Below are 22,541 nucleotides of genomic sequence, written 5' to 3'. Positions count from 1 at the left end.
CTTGTTTCCTCAGAATATTATCTGAGCCTCTGGATTAATCATCCAGCGATAAGGCTGCCAGGCCGTTGCATTCCTGTATCTTAAAGCCCCTGCTATAGCTGCCTCGATCAATACCCCTGTCTTATAAAGTTGCAGCATGACATCGTGAGTCTTGTACTCAATCCCCCAACCAATAAAGGCAAGCATGTCAGAATCCCTCCTTACCACCCTGTCTACTTGCGTGGCCACTTTCAAGAAACTATGGGAGACAGTAATTTGCCTTCCTACATTTGCTACTAAATTGGTAACCTCGCATTTACCCCCAACATACTTCATCTCTTCGGAATTTCCCCTACCCGCTCAACTCATCCAAGCCACGCTGAAGCATCACTGCAGTCTCCTCGCAGCTCATCCTCCCACCCTTTTGTGGTGAAGCTTAAGGCTAGCCCCCAGTGATGTGTGAATCACATTGACTAACCACTCCATCAGCGAACACTGTTTCATCCATGAAAATTGGTCCAGTCTGGTTGCTCCCAGGGACGTCCTTCGCTGTGAGGAAGCACGTGACTCCAGCAACCTTAAGGGCTTCGCTTGCATCAATTGAGCTGTGGAGAATGTGAGAAAGAAGTGAGTTTGATGGAGTCTCTGGTCTATTTCAAATTGTAACGTGTGCTTTAGATAGCTAGAGCACTGATTTATTGAAAAACCAACGTGCTCTCTGATGAAGGGTCTAGGCCCGAAACGTCAGCTTTTGTGCTCCTGAGATGCTGCTGGGCCTGCTGTGTTCATCCAGCCTCACATAACTGGCTGGGGCAGCATTTATTGCCCATCCCCAATTGCCCAGAGGGCAGTTAAGAGTCAACTACATTGCTGTGGGTCTGGAGTCACGTAAAGGCCAGGCCAGATAAGGATGGCAGTTTCCTTCCCTAAAGGGCATTAGTGAGCCAGATGGGATTTTCATCCCCTCCCCCACCACTAGTCAGCAACGGATTCATGATCATCATTTAATTTTTAATTGCAGATATTTATTGAATTCCAATTCCACCATCTGCCATGGTAGGATTCAAACCCAGGTCCCCAGGATGCTATCTGGGCTTCCGGATTAACAGCCCAGCAATAATACCCACTAGGCCATCGACTCTCCTATCGCAGTTGCATCGTCATAGAGTCCCTACAGTGTGGAAACAGGCCTTTCAGCCCACACCGACCCTCACAGTATCCCAGCCAGACCCATCCCCCATATAACCCACCTATTCTACACATACTCCAGGCACACAGCAATATGGTTGGCTCTTAATTGCCCTCTGGGCAATTTCGGATGGGCAATAAATGCTGCCTAGCCAGTGATGTTCACATCCCGTGAATGAATAAAGGGGAAAGAATACTTGAATGCAACAGGCACTTTAGCACGGCCAATCTACCTAAGACTGCGCATCTTTAGACTGTGGGAGGAAACCCATGCAGACACGAGGAGAATGTGCAAACTCCACACAGACAGTCGTCCGAGGGTGGAATTGCACCCAGGTCCCTAGTGCTGTGAGGCAGCCGTGTAAACCACTGAGCCACTGTACCACCCCTATTGTGACGACAATACAACTAAAACAAGCAAATTCAATTCATGACATAGTTGTATCTATCATTAAAAGAGAAACAAAGTATAAAATAACAAAAGGATTGCCGAGTATGAATATTTCAACATAAAAGTGATTGCAATATGCAGATTTTCTTAATTTTTGATTTTAGTCCATACATCCCGATAACTTCTGCAGGCTGCATACCAGATATGGACATTGTGAACAGGGTCATTACAACATTAGTGACCACGTTTCTTGAGACAAGCTTCACAAGTTTCCGATTTTAAAAACACAGAGTTCCTGGTGGAGCCTGAGCTCGCATTCACCGAACTACAAATCCTCTAGCATGACCGCAGCAATGTCAGATCCCATGGCGACTAGGGAGTTATCTAGCCTTTAGGGGAAAGTAACACAGGAAATGGTACCTTATCTTGGCGTGGGCTTCAGTACTGGTCACCAGGGCCAAGTAGAGCTCGTTCTCGAAGCGGGGAAGGTCATCACAGTAAATTGCCTCTCCCGTGGCCTGCTGGATGCTCGATAGATGGGCCAGAGGCTGTCCGACTACATCCGTGGGACACTCGCCAGGAGGCACTTCCTGCAGGAGTTTGGATAGAAGGTAGTTGTGATTCCAATAATGGGAGGTAGGCAATCGGGAATGCAATGGTGCTGGAAGTCATGGACAGCACCGCGTTCTGTTGTGGTTCCCGAGGTGCCAAGCAATTGTCCGCTTCATCATTCCAAGAATCTGACAGCAGAGCAGGAGGCCACACAGCACATCATACCTTTGTGCCAGATCTTTGAAGGAATTGCCTAGCTAAGTCTTGCACCCCAGCTTTCTCCCCGTAACCATGGGAGCTAGTATCTTGTAAATACATGCCTTTGAAAGATCCCCACAGAATTTTTCCACTAGCTATTCAAATCATGCACTAACAATCCTCTGTGTGATGTAGTTTTTCCCTGTTTCCCTAAAATTTTTGATTACGAACCTATTTGCTTTAATAAAACACCCATCAAATTTAACTCGTTCTCTGTTGGGAACAATGCCAGGTTCTCCAAACAACAAAGGAGACCCAGCCCCTCGTTTCCTCCTGACAAATCTCCTCTGTAATTTCCCCAGGGCCTTGAGACGTTCAGGAGGTACAGTACATGCTGTAGATAATTCCCGAATCAACCTGTTTAGAGATATTGTGACACATTCTGTGGAGCAAGGGGCATTTGAACCCAGGTCTCCTGATCCACAGGTGGTAACACGATCACTGCGTCAGAACAGCTCTCGGTGCCCGTTTTACTGTTACTTGTACGTTGATGACAATTAGATGGCACAAGACACATGATGTCCCAGGATAAAGGGCCTGGTCTCCAGCTGCTCTGTCAATGCAGTGAGCCTTATATAGCACTGCAGTCATCCATAGAACATAGAACAGTACAGGATAGAAACAAGATGATGTTGTGCAAACATGATGCCATATTAAATTAATCACTTCCGCCTGCCCTTAGTCCATTTCCCTCCACTCCTTGCTCATCTAAAAGACCTTTAAATGCCCCTACCATATCTGCATCCACCTCTACCCCTGGTAGCATTTTCAGGCAGCTACCACACTGTGTGTAAAACATTTTCCCCTCACACCTCCTTTGAACTTTCCCTTTCTCACCTTAAATGCATGCCCTCTGGTATTAGGCACTTCAACTCTGGGAAAAAGAAGATTCTGACTGTCAACCCTATCTATGCATCTCATAATTGTATAGATTTCTGTCAGACCTCTACTTAGCCTCTGCTGCTCCAGGGAAAACAACCAGAATTTTTCTAGGGACAGTGGGAACTGCCGATGCTGGAGAATCTGGGATAACAAGGTGTGGAACTGGATGAACACAGCAGGCCAGGCAGCATCAGAGGAGCAGGAAAGCTCGGGTCTGGCCCCTTCTTCAGAAAAAGGCCTGCTGTGTTCATTCCTCTCCACACCTTGTTATCTGAAGAGTTTTTCTAGCCTCTCCTTACAGCTTATATGCTCTAATCCAGGCAGCATCCTGGTAAACCTCATCTGCACCCGCTCCAAATCCTCCACATTCTCCCTGTAATGTGGAGACCAGAACTGAACACAATGTAGCTGTGACATCAATTCACACAGAATCCAGATTACATGTGATTCTGAGATCTTATGGTTGTGCAAATAGCGAACATTGTTAATAAACTTTAATGCGTCTGTCTCAACAAGAACCCAGTCTTTTGTGATGTGCGCAAACATAGGGCCGCACTTGGACCCTATCATATTGATAGCTTGACCTAATGAAGTACATCAGTGTCCAGAATTGTACACAGAATCCCCAGCGATTTTTGGATACCAAGTGAATGGATGGATAGACCAAGTAAGTGGAACAGATGGGGAAGATTAGCTTCCAATCAAAAGGTAGAGCAGAGCTGGCAGAGTTGAAGGTGTGCTATGGTGCACTCATATTTCTTATACTACTTTTGAACTCGATTTGCAAAGCCAATTTCCCCCGCCTTGGCTTTCTCATTGATAATTTGCGCTCTGGCCCCCTGGTGTATGGATGGTGAGTTTCGGTGGGCTTATTGACACACGCCCTGGTCCAGTCCCAGATTTGTATATAGCACACACCACTTTCAAGTGAATAGTGGTCAAGAACATTTGCGCAACAGAATAAGGCTGCCGTCCTCTTCTTCAAACAGACTCACCAGCTGGAGCTAGAGGGATGGAAAGGTTCACATGCTAGCCTAAACGTGGAATGGATGGCTCTTCGCATCCAGCAGCCTGTTCTGCACCTCAATTTGATCACATCTAATCCTTTATCTCAGATAACTAGGTGTGGAGCTGGATGAACACAGCAGGCCAGGCAGCATCAGAGAAGCAGGAAAGCTCATGTTTTGGGTCTGGACTCTTCTTCAGAAAAAAGGATCCAGGCCCGAAATGTCAGCATTCCTGCTCCTATGATGCTGCTTGGCCTGCTGTGTTCATCCAGCTCTACACCTTATTATCTCAGATTGTCCAGCATCGGCAGTTCCTACTGTCTCCGATCCTTTATCTCAATGCCATGTTCCACAAGGTCTGGGTGGAATGCTGTGGGGGTCGAAGTGGACTTGTTGGGCCGAAGGGCCTGTTTCCACACGGTAGGGATTCTACAATTTTGTGAGGCCCTAAGAGAAACAAACAAGAGAATGCTGTTCAGCCCCTCAAGCCTATTCTGCCATTCAATAGAATCAAGGTTGATCTGACACTCCCTTCGGCCACTTGCCTGTCTTTTCCTGGTAACTCGGCCTCATTTCATTGACAAAGAGCTTTCAACGCTTACAAATGTGGATGATGCTGATCTCATCAATTGAATTCACATAAATAATGTGCACGTGGGGATCCCACAGGTAGCAGTGTGATTATAATATCTGTTTTTGTGATGTGGATTGGAGGATAGGTATAGGCCATGTCACAGGTGTATGTCCCCTAACCTTCTTCTAAACGTACTGCCATGGGACCTTTAACAGAGTGTAGACCTCAGTTTAATGTCTCACAAAAATGAAACACTAAGGATCTGGATTTTAGGCCATTTGGTCTACGAACATGCTCTGCCATTCAATTAAATCATGAAAGATCTGGTTATGGTTTCACATCTTGCCTGCTTAACTCCCAAACTGCCTGCCCTCTCTACCCTGCCACCGTTGCCCCCACATATCTTTTGATGCCCTCCCATCTATCCGAAGGCATCCCAGACAATCCCTGTAACCCTGAAATCCCACAGCTAACCCATCCAGACTGCACATCCCCGGACACCACGGGTGATTTAGCACGGCCAATCCGCCTAACCTGAACATCTTTGGACTGTGGGAGGAAACCGGAGCACCCGGAGGAAACCCACGCAGACACGGGGAGAATGTGCAAACTCCACACGGACAGTCGCCCGAGGGTCGGATCAAACCCGAGACCCTGGCACTGTGAGGCTGCAGTGCTAACCACTGAGCCACCGTGCCAGCCCACGTCTTCAGGAAATATATTCAATAGATGACAATAACATAAGAGTTGGGAGCCTATTTTGCTTAAACATGCCGACCAAAGGGATGACAATCTCTGACTCCACCAGATATTTTGCTTCAGTGCTTCGTGAGCTTCTTGTTACTTTGGAAGTCAAGGTACGGCATTCTTTAGGACATGCATCTGAGAAGTTTGATGGAATAATGAATACAGCCACTAACCTGGAACAGCTGAACTGCTGAAGGTTGGTCCTTGTGGAATAATTCCGTGGCACTGAGGTAATCCGGAGGGATAGCTTCAACTTGGAAATCCTAAAGGGAGGAAGGGGAAAGCAGGCATCCAGTGATTATCAAATGTTACTGACACAGGGGTGAGAAATAACTTTCGAGATGGTTTGATGTAATTATACCGTGTGAATATTAGCTCCTCAAAACTGGTAGCTAATCTCTGCTGACTGTACTTCACCAAAGTGAGGATTTGGAGCAAAGTAAACGCATACTGTCAGAAACTGAGCTGCAAGCATGAAAATCGCAAAAGAGGCAAATAAACGTATTGTACACTAGGAAGCTATTGTCATGTCTGGCCGAAGGAGCTTCACAGTTAATCAAGATAACAAGGTGTCGAGCTGGAGGAACACAGCAGGCCAGGCAGCATCAGAGAAGCGTTTTGGGTCTGGACCATTCCTCAGAACTGGGGGAGGGGAAGGGGTCTCTGAAATAAATAGAGAAAGAGGGAGGCGGAGATAAAAGGTGCATTGAGGAGCAGATAGCTGGAGAAAAGACGGACGGGTCAAGGAGGTGGGGATGGAGCCAGTAAGGGTGAGTGTCGGTAGGGAGTTGGGATGGGGATCAGTGAGGATTTAAGTACTTTTTGACAAGAGGTCCTAGTTAGTATGTTTGTGTAAAAGAGGAACATTGAAAAAGTTACATTGATAAGCAAGTCCCGATTTGTTTGAGATCAGGTCCATGCTCTCTTCCACTTCCGTTAACATTCTATATCTACGTAGTACTTTGATGGTCAAAGTTTCCAAGAAAGTGACGCCTATAGAGGGAGAATAAAGAAGATTAACAAAAGAACCGAAAGGATGTTAATCTACGATAGGACATGGAAGATATTGAAAGTTTTCTTGAAAAGGTAAATGTTGAAAAAGCTTCCAAGTGTTTAAAGGAGAAATTACTGTAGTGTCTCTCTGTGCTTAAATTATCCTACAATGTCAGAGAGTCATAGAAGTATATAGCACTGAAAAAGGCCCTTCAGTCCGTTGAGTCTGTGGTAGCCACCTAACTATTCTAATCTCATTTCCTAACGCTTGGACCATTGCCTTGTATGTCTAGGTATGCAAGGAATTCTTGTCCCATCCAGCTCTGACACCACTTTGTTCAGGGCAGTCTCAAGCCCTTTATTCACTCACTTTAAAAACTCCAGTTAGGTGACTACAAACTGCCCTGTTTGTCAAAGCAGACAGCATTCTGGTCGCTTCCTGACAAATTTGATCCCTTGTCCCTGGCGCCAGCTTGTACCCTGCCACAGCTCAAGGCCGGTATGGCTTTCTTCCAACTGGACAGCCAACATAATACACAGAGTCTCTTCACAAACCAATCAACACTGGCTGACCGCCCCTTCGCCACTACAGCCAGATTGATAAACAGATGTTGTGATTTCTTGGTGACCCTGGCCAGGATGGAAAAGATTGGATAATTTCACCATTAATTATGTCTGGAGACTGTATGATGGATAAGAGGCCGAGACTGAATTGTTTGCACACAATAGGCTTTATTTAGTGGTCAATGTGGTGACTGCATCTTCTAATAAAGATATTTTCAGGAGCCCTGACAGGGTCAGGTCCCAATCGGGCACTTATCTAGCCGTCTAGATTCTCTGGGTCCTTCAGGATGAGATTTCCACCTCCAAGAGCTGCTGGTAAATAGGAGTTAGAGATAATGGGAACTGCAGATGCTGGAGAATCCGAGATAACAAAGTGTGGAGCTGGATGAACACAGCAGGCCAAGCAGCATCAGAGGAGCACAAAAGCTGATGTTTCATGCCTAAACCCTTCTTTAGAAATGGGGGAGGGGAAGAGGGTTCTGAAATAAACAGGGAGCGGGGGGGGTGGCGGCTCGAAGATGGATAGAGGAGAAGATAGGTGGAGAGGAGACAGACAAGTTAAAGAGGTGGGGATGAAGCCTGTAGAGGTGAGTGGAGGTAGGGAGTCAGTCCGGGGAGGATGGACAGTTCAAGGGGGCGGGATGAGATTAGTAGGAAGGAAATGGGGGTACAGCTTGAGGTGGGAGGAGGGGATAGGTGAGATGAAGAACAGGTTAGGGAGGTCAGTAGGAGTTATTTGATTTTTCAGTGTCAGCAGTGCCACCAGGAGCAGTGGCCAATACTGGGACTGCAAGCAGCCTGGGACAGAACCGTCCCGGGCGGGGGTGGGGGTTGGGTTGTTGAGAAGCCCTGACAGATCGTTTAAGTGGGATAATCCGAGCCAGGACCAGTCAGACAGGCTGCCCAAATGATGTTGGGAGCAGGATGAGGGCCTACAATGGCTACTTAAAGGCCCCAGCTGACCTAGGGCTGTCCTCGATCATCCCTGCCCTGACTTAATCAGGATGAGTTGGGAAGGTGACAGATTCTCCACCCTTTAAATGACTCTTCCTTCTCCCAAGATCCACGGCTGGCCTTCAATTCTATCCAACTCCGGCAGAACTATTTTCACACACTGTCTTTCATTTAAGAAATCATTCATTGGCAGATATTGTTGTCATTTTGTTTTTCATTCATACGTGGGATGAATGCATTACTGGCTAGGCCTGTATTTATTGCACATCTCTTATTGCCCAGAGGGCAGTCAAGATTGCTGTGGGTCTGGAGTCACATGTAGACGAGACCAAGTAAGGATGGCACTTTCCTGCCCTAAAGGATATTAGTGAACCAGATGGGATTTTCTGACAATGGGTTCATGGTCATCAGTTGACTCTTAATTCCAGATTTTCGTTGAACTCAAATTCCTCCACTAGCCATGTCAGGATTTGAACGCAGCCCCCTAGGGAATCATGCGGATCTCTGGATTAATTGTCCGGAGATAATACCATGAGGCCATCGACCTCCTCAGAGCTCTTCTTGCTGTGGGTCACAGAGGCTGATTTTAGTTAAACTCTGTTTTACTCATTAAACTGATATTCCTTGCCAAAATGTGCCATCATGAGTCAAGTGGATGCTCTGCCCACTTCAGTCCTGCCGCGAACACTGCAGCAACGTTCAAAATATTGGATACTGTACATGTTGGCAGACCGGCAGTGAGCGGAGTTAGGGGCTACGTACATTCTTGAAGTCTTGCCCCAGCTTCTGGAGGACAGTGAGGTAGAACTTGAAGAAGAAGCTGAGAGTCAGGGTGCGTCGAAATTGGACCATGCCACCCGGAGCAGAGGGTGAGAGTGTGAGTTCGTCAGCAAGCAGAGAGCAGGCTTCCTGGAGCATCGACCTGTTCCATTTCCTAAATGGAGAGGGGTTTGGGAAAAGCAATCACTGTTACGTCTGAGAGCGTGTCCACGTTCCACCGTTTTAAGGATTGAAAGCAAGGCAAGTTGTGCTCGGCTCGTTTCAATTTCTGTTTGAGTCGTGTGTAAAGCAGCATTTCCCTGCCCCTGCAATTTATCAGACAGTGTTACAATGTGGAAGGCCATTACGGGAGCCCACTGTATTGCCTGAGCCACCTCAGCGAAACCTCTCCCCCCGACCCCACCAGTGCCACTGGGGCCGTGGGCCAGGGTTTTAAGGCTGACGTTGGCTACAAGCTGGACACTAGCCCAAATCACAGCCCCCCCCACTACTCTCAGGCCACTCCTCTGCCACCCAGCACATCGCCAAGTCTGATCATCCCAGCATGCCCAGGTCCTCTCCTCAGTTAGTAACCTCAATCTGTACTGGTACAAGGTGCAGATCTGTCTACAGCAGCTTCCCAACTGAGGGGAACTATCTCAGTCATTGGAGGCTGTTACAGACATGCCCTTAGGGAATGCGTCACTCCCTCTAGACTGTTAACTGTGCTCTGGTGGGGAGCATTAAATAAGTGTGTGGATGTCCTCCTACATATAAGAGATGATTGAAACTGTGTGCGTTGAGTTAGGAGTTGTATGTTTGTCATGTATGACTCTGTAAATAAAAATGTCAAAATAGAACATAGAACGTTACAGCACAGTACAGGCCCTTCGGCCCTCAATGTTGTGCCGACCTGTCATACCGATCTCAAGCCCATCTAACCTACACGATTCCATGTACGTCCATATGCTTATGCAATGGCGACTTAAATGTACTTAAAGTTGGCGAATCTACTACCGTTGCAGGCAAAGCGTTCCATTCCCTTACTACTCTCTGAGTAAAGAAACTACCTCTGACATCTGTCCTATATCTTTCACCCCTCAATTTAAAGCTATGCCCCCTCGTGCTCGCCGTCACCATCCTAGGAAAAAGGCTCTCCCTATCCACTCTATCCAACCCTCTGATTATTTTATATGTTTCTATTAAGTCACCTCTCAACCTTCTTTTCTCTAACGAAAATGAGCAAACATTAAACTTCATTTCTGTCCATTACCACTTAGCTATTAGGAATAGAACATATTACACTGAGGTGCTTATCTCCAAAGGTTGCATCCTCAAATAATGATTAATCTCTAACCTTATCAATGACAGCTATGTGCGAGGGGGAACTGAGTGTCCGTGTGGTTCGGGGTATCTGTACTGTACTCTGTATTGCTGTTCCCACTCTTGATTAAGGGGCATGAGGTCTGATTAATTTATCACGTGTGTGTTAAAATGGGAAGTGTATCACATATTTCCCACCCCACCAGTGACTGGGAAGCCTCAGTTCAGTGGCCTCACTCAAGGTAAACGGGTGACGCTGAATCAGCTCTGAGGTGACTTACTTCCCAAGGAGCTGTTTACACGTCTGCTTTGCGAACACGGTGTTCACAGCCATGCCTCCGTAACTCAGCCCCAGCTCTTCCACAATGTCGGTGCCTTCCTTGAAAGCGACTCTCATCCCGCAGTTCACGATTGCGATGTCGTCATCCCGTCTCTGGGCTTGCTTGTATGCCGAGAAATATTCTCCCTGCAACGGAACGGACGAAGTCAACGACCGATGTGTCGACCCCACTTACAGGACCTTGGAGAGGGTGGGGAAGAGGTTGAGCAGAATGGTGCCAGGGGTGTGGGAATTCAGTGAGAGTGGAAACACTAGTGAAGCTGAAATCGCCCTTCCTAAATCAAAGGAGCTTAACAGGATAATTCACGGAAGCTCGACAAACATATGCACATTGTTATGAAGAGAGGAAATAGTTCACTGAGCCCCTTGAACCTGATCAGCCATTTATTAACTCCTTAACTGCTGTTATGAACCAGACCAGACCCCCTCAAAATAAGTTAAAAGTTAGCCTAGACTTTAACATTTTCTTATTTTCAAGCAAATGTAATGTGCCGTGTTCCGGATGCAATGCAACTAGTCAAACTTCTCGACGTTCAGCAAAACACAATTTATTTAAACGCTGTAGTCAAAATACATCCAAAGAAAGAGAAATTTAAAATAGCTTAACTCAATTGGAAACCTTAACGGAATAATGAACTGTTCCAATATAGTAACATCTCATAAACATGCTCTTTGGCAAAAAGGCAAATTCAGAAAAACAGCTTTTGATTCATATGCAATCCAGCAGTCGAGGAAGAGAATCCCCAATTTTTGGCTGTGATCGAGAGAAGGAGAAATAGCATCCACTTCTTCAAGCCCACAATCCTGGTCTGTGAGACTGGCCACACCTGGCTGCTTCTATTGTTACAACTTTTAAAAACACCCGAGGTATTACAAGCTGGTTAGTCTAACGGTTTTGGTAGACTGCCTGCGATCTCTGCCTTACAACCTCTCTTTAACAAAAGCATGGACAAAATAACCTCTTAAAGCCACAGCACCATCATACTGACCTCATTAATCCACACATAATCCACATATATTAATACACTGACCTGAAACGTCAGCTTTCCTGCTCCTCTGATGCTACCTTTCCTCCAACTCCACACTGTGTTATCTCATTGTCCAGCATCTGTAGTTCTTATTTTCTCTCACTAACCCACACGCCTGCTAACACACATTATTCTTTCTCACCTTGCTTATCAAGTCTTTTTGTGATATTTGAGTTATCAAAGAGTATTTTTGCAGAGTGTTGGTTGCTCAGTGACCTGGAACAGGGCAGGTTGGAATTGGGGTTCAGGTTTATACAACTTTAATGGCTCAATCATCCAAACTAGTTTTAAGGTTAAATCTCCACCTCACCATCACGCCACCAACTTCATTATCCTTCATAGTAATCAACCCCACGCTGGTCAAGTTATAGACTACACTCAGTTTATAATGTGTTTTTGCAGAGTTACATAACCAAAATTGAACAAAAAATTGCAGATGTTGGAAATCTGAAACAAAGGCAGAAAATGGTTGGAGAAACTCAGGAGTTGTGGCAGCACGTGGGGAGATAAAGCAGAGTTAATAATTACGAGTCCAGTGACCACTCAAGAATCCAAAGGTCACTGGGCTTCGAAACGTTAAGTTTACTTTCTCTCCCCAGACACTGCCAGGCTTGCCGAGCTTCTCAACACTTCTCTGTGTTTGTTTACAGTAAGCAGGGGACAGCTTCTCACCTTTTTGGTGTAGGGGATCTCAATGGAGAGCAATATTTCCTGTGGCTTCACCATCGTCTTCCTGTAGCCTGTGAAGAAATCTTGGTCCATCCGCACGATGCGTTTACAACCTGCAGACAGGGCAAAGGGAGGATTAGCTCCACGGCCACGTTCACAGTCAGATAGCGATGGGTCTCAAACATCTCTCTGGGATACCACCCACCTTCAGAGGACAAGGTGAGCAGGCAGCCAGATGCCATGAACACGGGGTTGAGGTCCGAGATAGGGCTGGCGGTCATGATGTTCCCTCCGACTGCCTGGAAGTGTGGAGAGGAGGAGGGTTAGTACTGTGCAGTGTCTAGGCTCCTGCTTTCCCAGGCCACACACTGCTGCACAATTCAAGACTGGGTTGGATACTCCTCCTCCCAACAGCAGGAGATCAGATCCTATTCCTGATGATACACCCACACCCATCCATCCCTCTGGAGCCAGACAGAGTTGTATTTCAGTTCATTCGTGGGATATGGGCACTCCTAAGACCATAAGACCTAGGAGTGGAAGTGAGGCCATACGGCCCATCGAGTCCACTCTGCCATTTAATCGTGGCTGATGGGCATTTCAACTCCACCTCCCTGCACTCTCCCCGTAGCCCTTAATTCCTTGCGAGATCAAGAATTTATCAATCTCTGCCTCGGAGCCATTTAACATCCCGGCCTCCACTGTGCTCCGTGGCAATGAATTCCACAAGCAAACCACTCTCTGGCTGAAGAAATGTCTCCTCGTTTCCGTTTTAAATTTACCCCCTCTAATTTTAAGGCTGTGCCCATGGGTCCTAGTCTCCTCGCCTAACGGAAACAACCTGCCAGCGTCCACCCTTTCTGAGCCATGCATTATCTTGTAAGTTTCTATTAGATCTCCCCTCAACCTTCTCAACTCTAATGAAACTTCTAAACTCCTGTGAGCATTTATTCTCCAGGCCTTAATGCCCTCGAGCAATTCATATATGTAGATTTATGGGAATGCGGGTATCACAGGCTGGTCCAGCATTTATTGTCCCGTCCCTAGTTGCCCTTTGAGAAGTTGGGGGTGAGCTGCCTTCTTAAACCGCTGCAGTCCACCTGCTGTAGATAGACCCACAATTCTCTGAGGGAGGGGAATTCCAGGATTTCAAAGCAATGATAGCCAAGGAACAGCGGTATAGTTCCGAGTCAGGATGGTGAGTGCCTAGGTGGGGAATTTGCATGTAATGGTGCTCCCAAGTATATTACACCGTTTAGGGAGGGAAACTTTGCCCGGTCCTTAACCGTAATATTGCCTGACCAATGTAGTTAACCCTTAACGGCTTGACGTCATCCAGGAACAAAATAGCGCCCTTGATTGGCACCACATCTGGTCCCTCCACCACCGACGCTCAGCAGCAGCCATGTGCACTATCTCCAGGACGCACTGCAGAAATTCACCAAAGACCCTCAACAGCACCATCCAAGCCCACGACCACCTCCATCGAGAAGGACGAGGGCAGCAGATACATGGGAAGGGCCACCCCTTGCCGGATCCCCTCCAAGCCACTCGCCATCCTGGCTTGGAAATATACTGAAGCTGGGTCGAGGTTGTTGGAATTCCCTGCCTAATGGCATTATGGGTATCCCTACGTCCCAAGGATTGCAGTGGTTCAAGGAAGCAGCTCGCCATCGCCTTCTTCAGGGCAAGTAAGGATGGGCAATAACAGGCCTGCCAGTAATGCCCATAACTCATGAATGAATAAGAAAAACATTTCATGGTCACCATTGATGAAAATTGTTTTAATTCCAGATTTAGCATTCTTCCAGCTACCCAGGTGGGATTTGACCCCATGATTCAGAGCACAATGCTGGCATTCTGTGTTATTCTTCCAGTGAAGTTACCCAACTGGCTCACTAATGTCCTTCAGGGAAGGAAACTGCCATCCTCACCTGATCTGACCTCCATGTGACTCCAGACTCACAATAATGTTGACACTTAACTGCCCTCTGGGCAATTAGGGACGGGCAATAAATGCTAGCCTAGCCAGTGATGCCCACATCCCATGCGCTGCCCTTTGGAGATGATTTTGTGAGATAGCTGCCCACGCCTATTTGGTGCACTAAGTCCTGTGATAATGTCCAGCTAGTGATGCCCACTTCCCGTGAATGAGTAAAAATGGAAGGAGAAAGAAAAGCACTCACAGCGACATTCCGGACTTGTTGCCCTGCAAACCAACGCAGCTGTTCCAATATGGCCTTGAAAACCTCAGTCTTGTAACTGGGAAGCTGGTCTACAGCCTGCTTCAGTACACTGCCAATGTAGGACAGGGTACAGGCTGCCCCGAACAAAATCCCTTCAAAACAATCAAGGAGCGTGCATGAAAAGCAACTTGAGAATTTGCAATAGATAGCACAGTGTGGAGCCGGAGGAACACGGCAGGCAGGGCCGCATCAGAGGAGCAGGAAAGCTGATGTTTCGGGTCAGGGCCCTTCTTCAGATCCTCGAGCATTTATAAGGTGCCTTCAGTGTAGTGAGAAATCCCATAGCCCTCCCCTTCTGAGCAACTCTCAGAAAATGTGTGTCTCCCGGCCACCTTATGATACATTAAACCTGGTGGCTTACAGCTGAGTCAAAGGGATAGATTTACATGCAGCCTCTTAAAGAGGGAGGTGGAGAGGCAGCATGCCCTATGGAGGCTATTCCAGAGCTGAAGGTCTAAGTAGTACTTAAGACAGAGATACCAAGAAGGGTGGGGGGGGGGGGGGCGATGAACATTGAGGATGCTCAAGATAGAATTAGAGGTGACCCAATGCCTCAAAGGATTGTGGGGCTGGAGGAGATCATGAGGATGAGGAGGTGAGGCCACAGAGGGTTGCAGACACAAAAGAAGAGTGTTTTAGAATCAATTGGGAGCCATTGGAAGCCAGTGAGTGTCTATGTGATTCACTGTTGCGGAATGGGACTGATCCAATTCAAAACCATCCAGCTGGGAGGCATCCTCTTTGGTCCACTGTGCAGCGGGAAGGGGAAACTCGTTGACCTAGAATTTTCATTTTGCTTTAATTCAATTCAACATGGCTTCATAGGAGTGGTAGCACAGAAAGAGGTCAGATCTTCAACCAGTAACTGTCTGATATAACAGCTCCTCTATTCCCCCTACATACATTTAGGTATCTCCCCTTTCCAGGTACCTACATTAGTTATTACAGAGAACTCACTCCCCCCAATAGGCCGTAAATGCTGGAGAGCAACTCAAGTTTCCGCAACGGCAATCAATAGGTTTATTTGTTGGATCAGTGAATCAAACATGGCAAGATATGAATTGGGAGCAGAGATTGGCCAATCAGCCTCTCAGCAAAAATAATTGATGATCTGTTTCATAGAACCCTCACAGTGTGGAAATAAGGCCTTTGGCCCAAGAAGTCCACACTGGCCCTCAGAGCATCCCACCCAGACCCATCCCCCTATAAACCTCACCTAATCCACACATCCCACAATTTCCCACGTCCAATCCACCTAGCCTGCACATCTTTGGACTGTGAGAGGAAACCCATGCAGACTCGGGGAGAATGTGCAAACTCTACACAGATAGTTGCCCGAGGGTGAAATTGAACCGGGGCCCCTAGTGCTGTGAGGCAGCAGTGCTAATCACTGAGACACCCTTTTCAATTTCATATTCCCGTCCATCTTTAATAACCCTTCGTTCTCTAGCCTATCCCCCTCCACCTTAAAAATATGCAGTGATCTCACCTTTACCACCTTCTGAGGCAGACAGTTCCAAAATGGCATACCCTTTTGAGAGAAAACGCTTTCTCCTCGTCTCTATCCCAGATGGGCAATTCTTAAATTTTAAATTATGTCCCTTTAGTTCTGGACTGACCCACAATGGGAAATACCCTATCACCTCGTCAAGATCATTCAGGATCTTACACGCTACAAGATACGTTCACCCTTCACTCTTCCAAAATCCAGTGCAAACGAACCCAGCCCATCCAACTCTCACTTATATAAGACGTCCAGGCGTCAATCTATAAAATGTCCTCTGAGCCACTTTCCTGTATTTACGTTCTTCCTGAAATAATGGGACTAAAACTGCGCGCAGTAATCACAATGTAGTCTTCTCAGTGCCCTACGAAACTGAAGCCTCACTTTTAGATTCAGTTCCTCTCCATAGCCAAGGATAACATTTCATTGACCTTCCTAATGACTCGCTGTACCTAACTCACAATACAGCCTCGCTCTTCTGCAACTTGAAATTTTGCAGTCGTTCTCTAAGTAGAACTCTGCCTTCCTATTCTCTCTGTTAAAGTGAACAACTCTGTGTCTTCCTATACTATACACCATCTGCCAGATTTTTGCCCACTCCCTCACTGTATCTATATCAGCCTGCAACTCCTTATAAAGACTGAAAGAACTGCGGAAGCTGTAAATCAGGAACAAAAACATAAGTTGGAGGAAAAGCTCAGCGGGCCTGGCAGCATCTATGAAAGAAAAAACAGAGTGAAAAAACAGAGACCCTTCCTCACCAGACTTGAAACGTTAACTCTGTTTTTCCCTTCACGCATGCTGCCAGACCAGCTGAGACTTTCCAGCAACTTCTGTTTTTGCAACCTCCTTATGTTTTCTACACTACATGTTTTCCTACCTACCTTTATGTCATCTGCTACCAAGCCTTCACTCCTTTCACCTAAGATATTGATGTAAATTGCACAAAGCTCAGGTTCCAGGACCTTGCAAAATGTTACTCATCACATCATCATATATGTATCCACTCTGTTTTCTATCAGCCAGCCAATCTTCCATCCAAATTACCCACTGTGCCATGAACTCATACTTTGCTCAACAACTTTTTAGGTAGCAGTTGGTTGAATGTCTTCTGGAAATCTAAGTTTAGGAGACATTGGGATGTAGAGCGAAAGTGGGTAAAATCCCACATTGAGGTACAGATCAGCTGTGATAGATTTGAATGGGAGCTGATGTGCCTGCAATCATTTGTAATGGATCAGCCTGGTGGCTCAGTGGTGAGCACTGCTGCCTCACAGCGCCAGGGACCCAGGTTTGATTCAAGCCTCAGGCAACTGTCTGTGTGGAGTTTATACATTCATCCTGTGTCTGCGTGGGTTTCCTCCGGATGCTCTGATTTCCTTCCAATGTCTAAACCTGTGCAGTTTAGGTGGATTGGCTGTATTAAAATGCCTGTTGTGTCCAGGGATGTGTAAGCTAGCCACGGGAAGTGCGGTGCTACAGGAATAGGGTATGTTCGGGTGGGATGCTCTTAAGAAGATCACGCAGACACGAAGGGCCAAATATCGGGCCGATGCTATGATAATGTTCCTCTTTTAATCATGCTAACTGAGATTTCTGTCTTTGGCGATTGTGACATTATTTTCAAACAAAAGGCTAAAAATTCATCTTGACTGATTCTACATTGTTCAATGATGGTCAGTGGTATATTTGACTTATTTATTCCTGCCAAGTATATGGTACCCTCCTGATACAACTGCATCAGGAATAGATAGGCAGAACGTTTGTGACCGGCTGGTGGGTCCAGGTCCATAATTTGAACAGGCCACACCTTTACTGCACCTTCAGGAGTGCTGGTACAGCTCTTTCCTAGCTCAGCCTATACCTGACTCTAGGGACAACCTGCTGCGGCTGACTCAACCATCCTATGGTGTGGCTAAGAGAACCATTCAGTTGTATTGAAACTACCCTCTGTGGTTCAAGAAGCGGGGCAGCCCACTGGGCAATGAGTGATAGCCAAGAGCTACTGGCCTCAAAAGAAGACATGTTAAATAAATTCTGGCCACCAAGGGAATCTTACCCACTGGGGTAACTTTAGAAGGTTACAGTGTAAGCGGTCTCTGTAACAGAATGGTGGGTCCCTAACACCGAACCCCTCTCCCACCCGACCGCACCAATAAAATCATTGCGTACAGACTGTACCACCTCCACTTACCGGTATCATTGTGGCAGCTAAAATTCATCTCAGGAATATGAGCTGGAGCCAAGATTATTGGGTACAACATGTTCTTCATTCTCATTTCGATGCCTGTACAGACCCAAGAGAGTTTGAGATGGTGAACGTGTCCTTCTCCTTCTCCTTCTCCTAACCGCGCCACCAATGCCAATCTCAGAGGTCCCATCCATCTGGTGCCCACTGGTTACCATGACCCACTCACCGCTAACAACTGTTAATGTTATAATTAATGACCTGCCCCAGTAGTTTAAATTGTGTGTTTTCGACAGCAAGCAATTCTATTCACTTTTTAAAAATTCATAAAGGGCATCGCTGACCAGGCAGCATTTATTGCCCGTCCTTAAATACCCAGAGGGCAGTTGAGAGTCAACCACATTGTTGTGGGTCTGGAGTCCCATGTAAGCCAGACCAGGTAAGGATGGAAGCTTCCTTTCCTCAAGGACATTAGTGGACCAGATGGGTTTTTCCAAACAATCAGCAATGTCTTCACTCTTAATTCCAGATATTTTTATTGGATTCAAATTCCACCATCTGCCTTGGCAGGATTTGAACCTGGATCCCCAGAAACATTACCAGGGTCTCTGGATTAACAATTCAGTGATAATACCACTAGGCCATCACCTCCCCAACTCGTATCAGCTCAACAGCTAGTTCCTATCTCATTACCTTATGGAAAAGCGAGAGCGTGGTTTATTGGCCTCTCTGCAGTTTTAATCTTACCTACTTCGGTGTTGCCAACCACAAGCCTGGCTTCTGGGTGCCTGCCTTTTAAGACCAACAGTTCCTTCAGGGTTGTTGGCTGTATCCAGGTGACACGCTCCCCTTTAAAGACCAATGTGTCCTGAGGTGATTTCTGAGGTAACTGCAAAACAAAGCTGATCTATTCAGCCATGTTCATTGTTCATCTCTGGGAACTTGCTCATTGAATAGGCCTAATAGTTTGCTCATTTAAGCCCAAGCATCATCTATAAACTTGTATTGGAATTGGGGGGATGGTGAGAGCATGATTATAGCACTGCAGATCTGTATGGTCAAGACTGTGTTTCTAAAGGACAGCAACATGATACCATGAGGATAGAAATGGTGTGCAAGGGAAGGAGATGGGGAAAAGGCAAGAGACTGGCTCTGGGTAATGTCGCTTGTTTGAAGAGCTGGTGCCAGCACGATGGGCCGAATGGCCTGTATTCTGACCATCCTGTGATCCTGTGCAGCAACAGCTGGAATAAGATCAGAGAATCTAAAGGAGGTGGAGGAGGTTTCAGAGATAGGGAATAGCGCGGCGATGAGTGCGATTTGAAAGCAAGGGTGAAACAAGCACATTTCTGGGTGGAGATCTAATCTGGTCACCCAGGGTGAAGGGAACTAGTTAATCTGGAATGTTATGCTCCAGCAAGAGGCACGTCCTTCTGTAATAGAATCGTGACACTTGTACCTACCAGGAGCTCTGGCGGGAAAATCGGTTCCTGAGTGGGATCCAGAGGTTTAAAAGCTGATGGCTCAAAAAGCCTGGGTGACATCTGTAACAAAGAACAAATGTTTAGTTGTCACTTCCGGAATATATTTTGTGACAAATGAGCCTCCTGCTCCTTGGGCCTAAATTCTAGGGTTGGCCCATTGCTGGCTAGTTAAGTGCCTGATGGTCACGTTTAATTCTATGGACAGGATTTCTCTCACCATTGTTAAATTTCAATTACTGTAACTCCCATCGTATGCATGCATGTAAACATGCAGCATATACTCAGTTCAGAAGAATTACACAGAAGCACACGCAGATGAAAAGTCACAGAAATAGCACCAGGAATATGACTTTAATAACATCCAGGAATACTAACCCCAGGTGGATTGGCTCCAAACTGTCCCTTGCAGCAGCCATTTTCTGTCCCTTCCTGGCCACAGCAGTTTGATGGCTGAAAAGGGAGAAAGAAAAATCATACATTCGGTTTACAAATCCTCATCCCGACTGTTAGTCGCTCAGTGGTGTTAGCACTGCTGTCCCAGAGTGCCAGGAGTTTGGGTTCAACTCCTGCCTTATGTGACTGTACATGTGGAATATTGATATGCAGAGGGATCTGGGTGTGCAGGTCCACAGATCACTGAAGGTGGCAGTGGAGGTAGATAGGGTAGTAAAATAGGCCTATGGCATGCTTGCCTTCATTGGAAGGGACATTGAGTACAAGAATAAATAAGTGCTGCAGTTTTATAGAACTTTAGTTAGGCTACTCTTGGAATATTGTGTACAGTTTGGTCAGCATAGGATGTAGATGCTTTGGAGAGGGTACAGAAAAGGTTTACCAGGATGTTGCCTGGTATGTGGGTTTTTAGCTGCGACGGAAGGTCGGATAGACTGGGTCTGCTTTCACTGGAATGTGGGAGGTTGAGGGGCGACTGGACAGAAGTTTATAAGATTGTGAATGGCGTGGATAGAGTGGAAAGTATGAGGCTTTTCCCCAGGTTGGACGGACCAATTACTCGGGGATTCAGGTTCAAGGTGCGATGGGCGATGTTCAAAAGAGATGCGCGATGCAGGATTTTCACACAAAGGGTGGTGAGTGCCTGGAACAAGCTGCCAGAGGAGATGGTGGAAGCAGACACAAGAGCAGCGTTCAAGAAACTTCTGGATGAATACATGAGTACTACAGCAATAGAAGGATACAGATCCTGTAAGTGATGACAGTTTTAGTATGAAAGGGCAAAGTGTGTTGGTGCAGGCTTGGAGGGCTGAAGGGCCTGCTTATGTGCTGTACTGTTCTTTGTTCTTTGCACATTCTCCCCATATCTGCGTGGGTTTCCTCCGGGTGCTCCGTTTTTCTCCCACGGCCCAGAGGTGTGTGGGCTAGGTGGGCTGGCCATGCTAAATTGCCCGTAGTGTCCGTGGATGTGTGTGTGTGTTGGATTAGCCATGGGAAATGCAGGGTTACAGGGATGGGATAGTGGGCCGAGTCTGGGTGGGAAGCTCTTCGGAGAGTCAGTGTGGACTTGTTGGGCTGAATGGCCTGTTTCCACATTGCTGACATTCATCACCTTATGAAACTTAGATGAAATCGCGAATAATACCAAACTCTAGTGGAGGTGGGGACAGAGTGGGACTTCTTTCTTCACATTTTCATCTGCGTTGGACCCATGGGAAAGACTGGGATGAACTGAGGTCAGCTGCCGTTGCCCAAAGAGGAATACTCAAACATTTTTCCCAGGTGCTCTTCCCCTTGTGTGGCAAGTAAAAGGCAGGGAACTGATTCAGAACTCAATTGAAAAAGCCCACCTTAATTTAACCCTCTAAGTGCCAACACTTAATATAAAGCATACATTTTCTTTAATCATTCACGGGATGAGGCCGTCGCTGGTCAAGCAGCATTTATTGCCCGTCCCTAATTGTCCAGAGGGTGGTTAAGAGTCAACCACATTGCTGTGGGTCTGGAGTCACATGTAGGCCAGACCAGGTAAAGATGGCAGTTTCCTGCCCTAGAGGACATTTTATGTAAAATTTCAGTATTATTTCATATAACATAACATCAACTTTAATTCACTTCATTTAACTTCACTTTATCTCACTGCACTTAATCCTCATTGAACCCTAATTCTCATTTTAGCTATAATTTTGGCGAGAATCAAGTACAACCCAATTTAAGTGAAGTGGCCAAATTTGTTCCGCATGAAGGTGGTTCTTTGCTCTCTCTGAAGATTATTTTCTTTTAATTTCAAAAATATACTTTATTCATTAAAAAAGTCTTTGTATATATACATTGTCACACATGCAGCTTGGTTCTGTACAGTAGTACATCAAGGAAACAGACAAACATTGGAGTTTGATTCTATCCAAACAAACCAAAGATATCTCGTAGATATCCCAGTCTGTAACACTCAGTCAGGGGTCAACTCCCTGCCCTGGAGGACCAACAGGTTTCAGGCAGACTAAAGAGCATCTTTCACTGAGTTGATGGTTCCCCGGGTGCAGTCGGTGTTTGGCTCAGTGTGCGTCCCGGGGAACAGACCGTACAGCACAAGAGTCCCGCATCACGGAGCAGCTCGGGATGAACCTCAACACAAATTACTGCATCAGGGCACACACTTTTATTTTCCCAATTTGGTCTGGAGGCTCCTTCTCCTCTGAAAAAAGAAATTCCTTCGTTCTGTATAATGTGCTACTTTCCAGAAAATCTCTGGCGCTCAGCTAATGCATTGATCAAAGCCTGATCACGTCATTCAATGGAGAAAGCAAGGGCTGAATGGTATTATCCCTGGACGGTCAATCCAGAGATGCAGATTACGTTCTGGGGGCCCAGGTTCAAATCCCAACACAGCAGGAATTTGAATTGATTAAAACATCTGGAACTAAGAATCTAATGATGGTCATGAATCCATTGTTGATTG

At 46.4% G+C, this 22,541-nt stretch overlaps 1 protein-coding gene across 2 annotated transcripts in view; it reads right to left on the bottom strand.

The window, feature by feature from the left end:
- The window catches only part of xdh (xanthine dehydrogenase), a 130,288-nt gene that overhangs the window by 54,265 nt on the left and 53,482 nt on the right, over positions 1–22,541 (bottom strand). For both annotated transcript variants that reach the window (XM_059645162.1, XM_059645163.1), the window contains exons 9-20: positions 20,006–20,080; positions 19,610–19,690; positions 18,894–19,035; positions 18,153–18,245; positions 14,395–14,546; positions 12,414–12,507; positions 12,212–12,321; positions 10,453–10,637; positions 8,852–9,023; positions 5,752–5,841; positions 1,979–2,148; positions 458–584 (exon numbers count right to left, since the gene is read on the bottom strand). In XM_059645162.1, coding sequence (XP_059501145.1) covers positions 458–584; positions 1,979–2,148; positions 5,752–5,841; positions 8,852–9,023; positions 10,453–10,637; positions 12,212–12,321; positions 12,414–12,507; positions 14,395–14,546; positions 18,153–18,245; positions 18,894–19,035; positions 19,610–19,690; positions 20,006–20,080 — 1,491 coding nt within the window. The remainder of the gene's footprint in view (positions 1–457; positions 585–1,978; positions 2,149–5,751; positions 5,842–8,851; positions 9,024–10,452; positions 10,638–12,211; positions 12,322–12,413; positions 12,508–14,394; positions 14,547–18,152; positions 18,246–18,893; positions 19,036–19,609; positions 19,691–20,005; positions 20,081–22,541) is intronic.

Source organism: Stegostoma tigrinum, chromosome 4 (assembly GCF_030684315.1).
Source record: "Stegostoma tigrinum isolate sSteTig4 chromosome 4, sSteTig4.hap1, whole genome shotgun sequence".
NCBI classification, from domain to species: domain Eukaryota; kingdom Metazoa; phylum Chordata; class Chondrichthyes; order Orectolobiformes; family Stegostomatidae; genus Stegostoma; species Stegostoma tigrinum.
The sequence above is the reverse complement of the archived record's forward strand: the minus strand, read 5'-3'. Positions and strand labels throughout refer to the sequence as shown.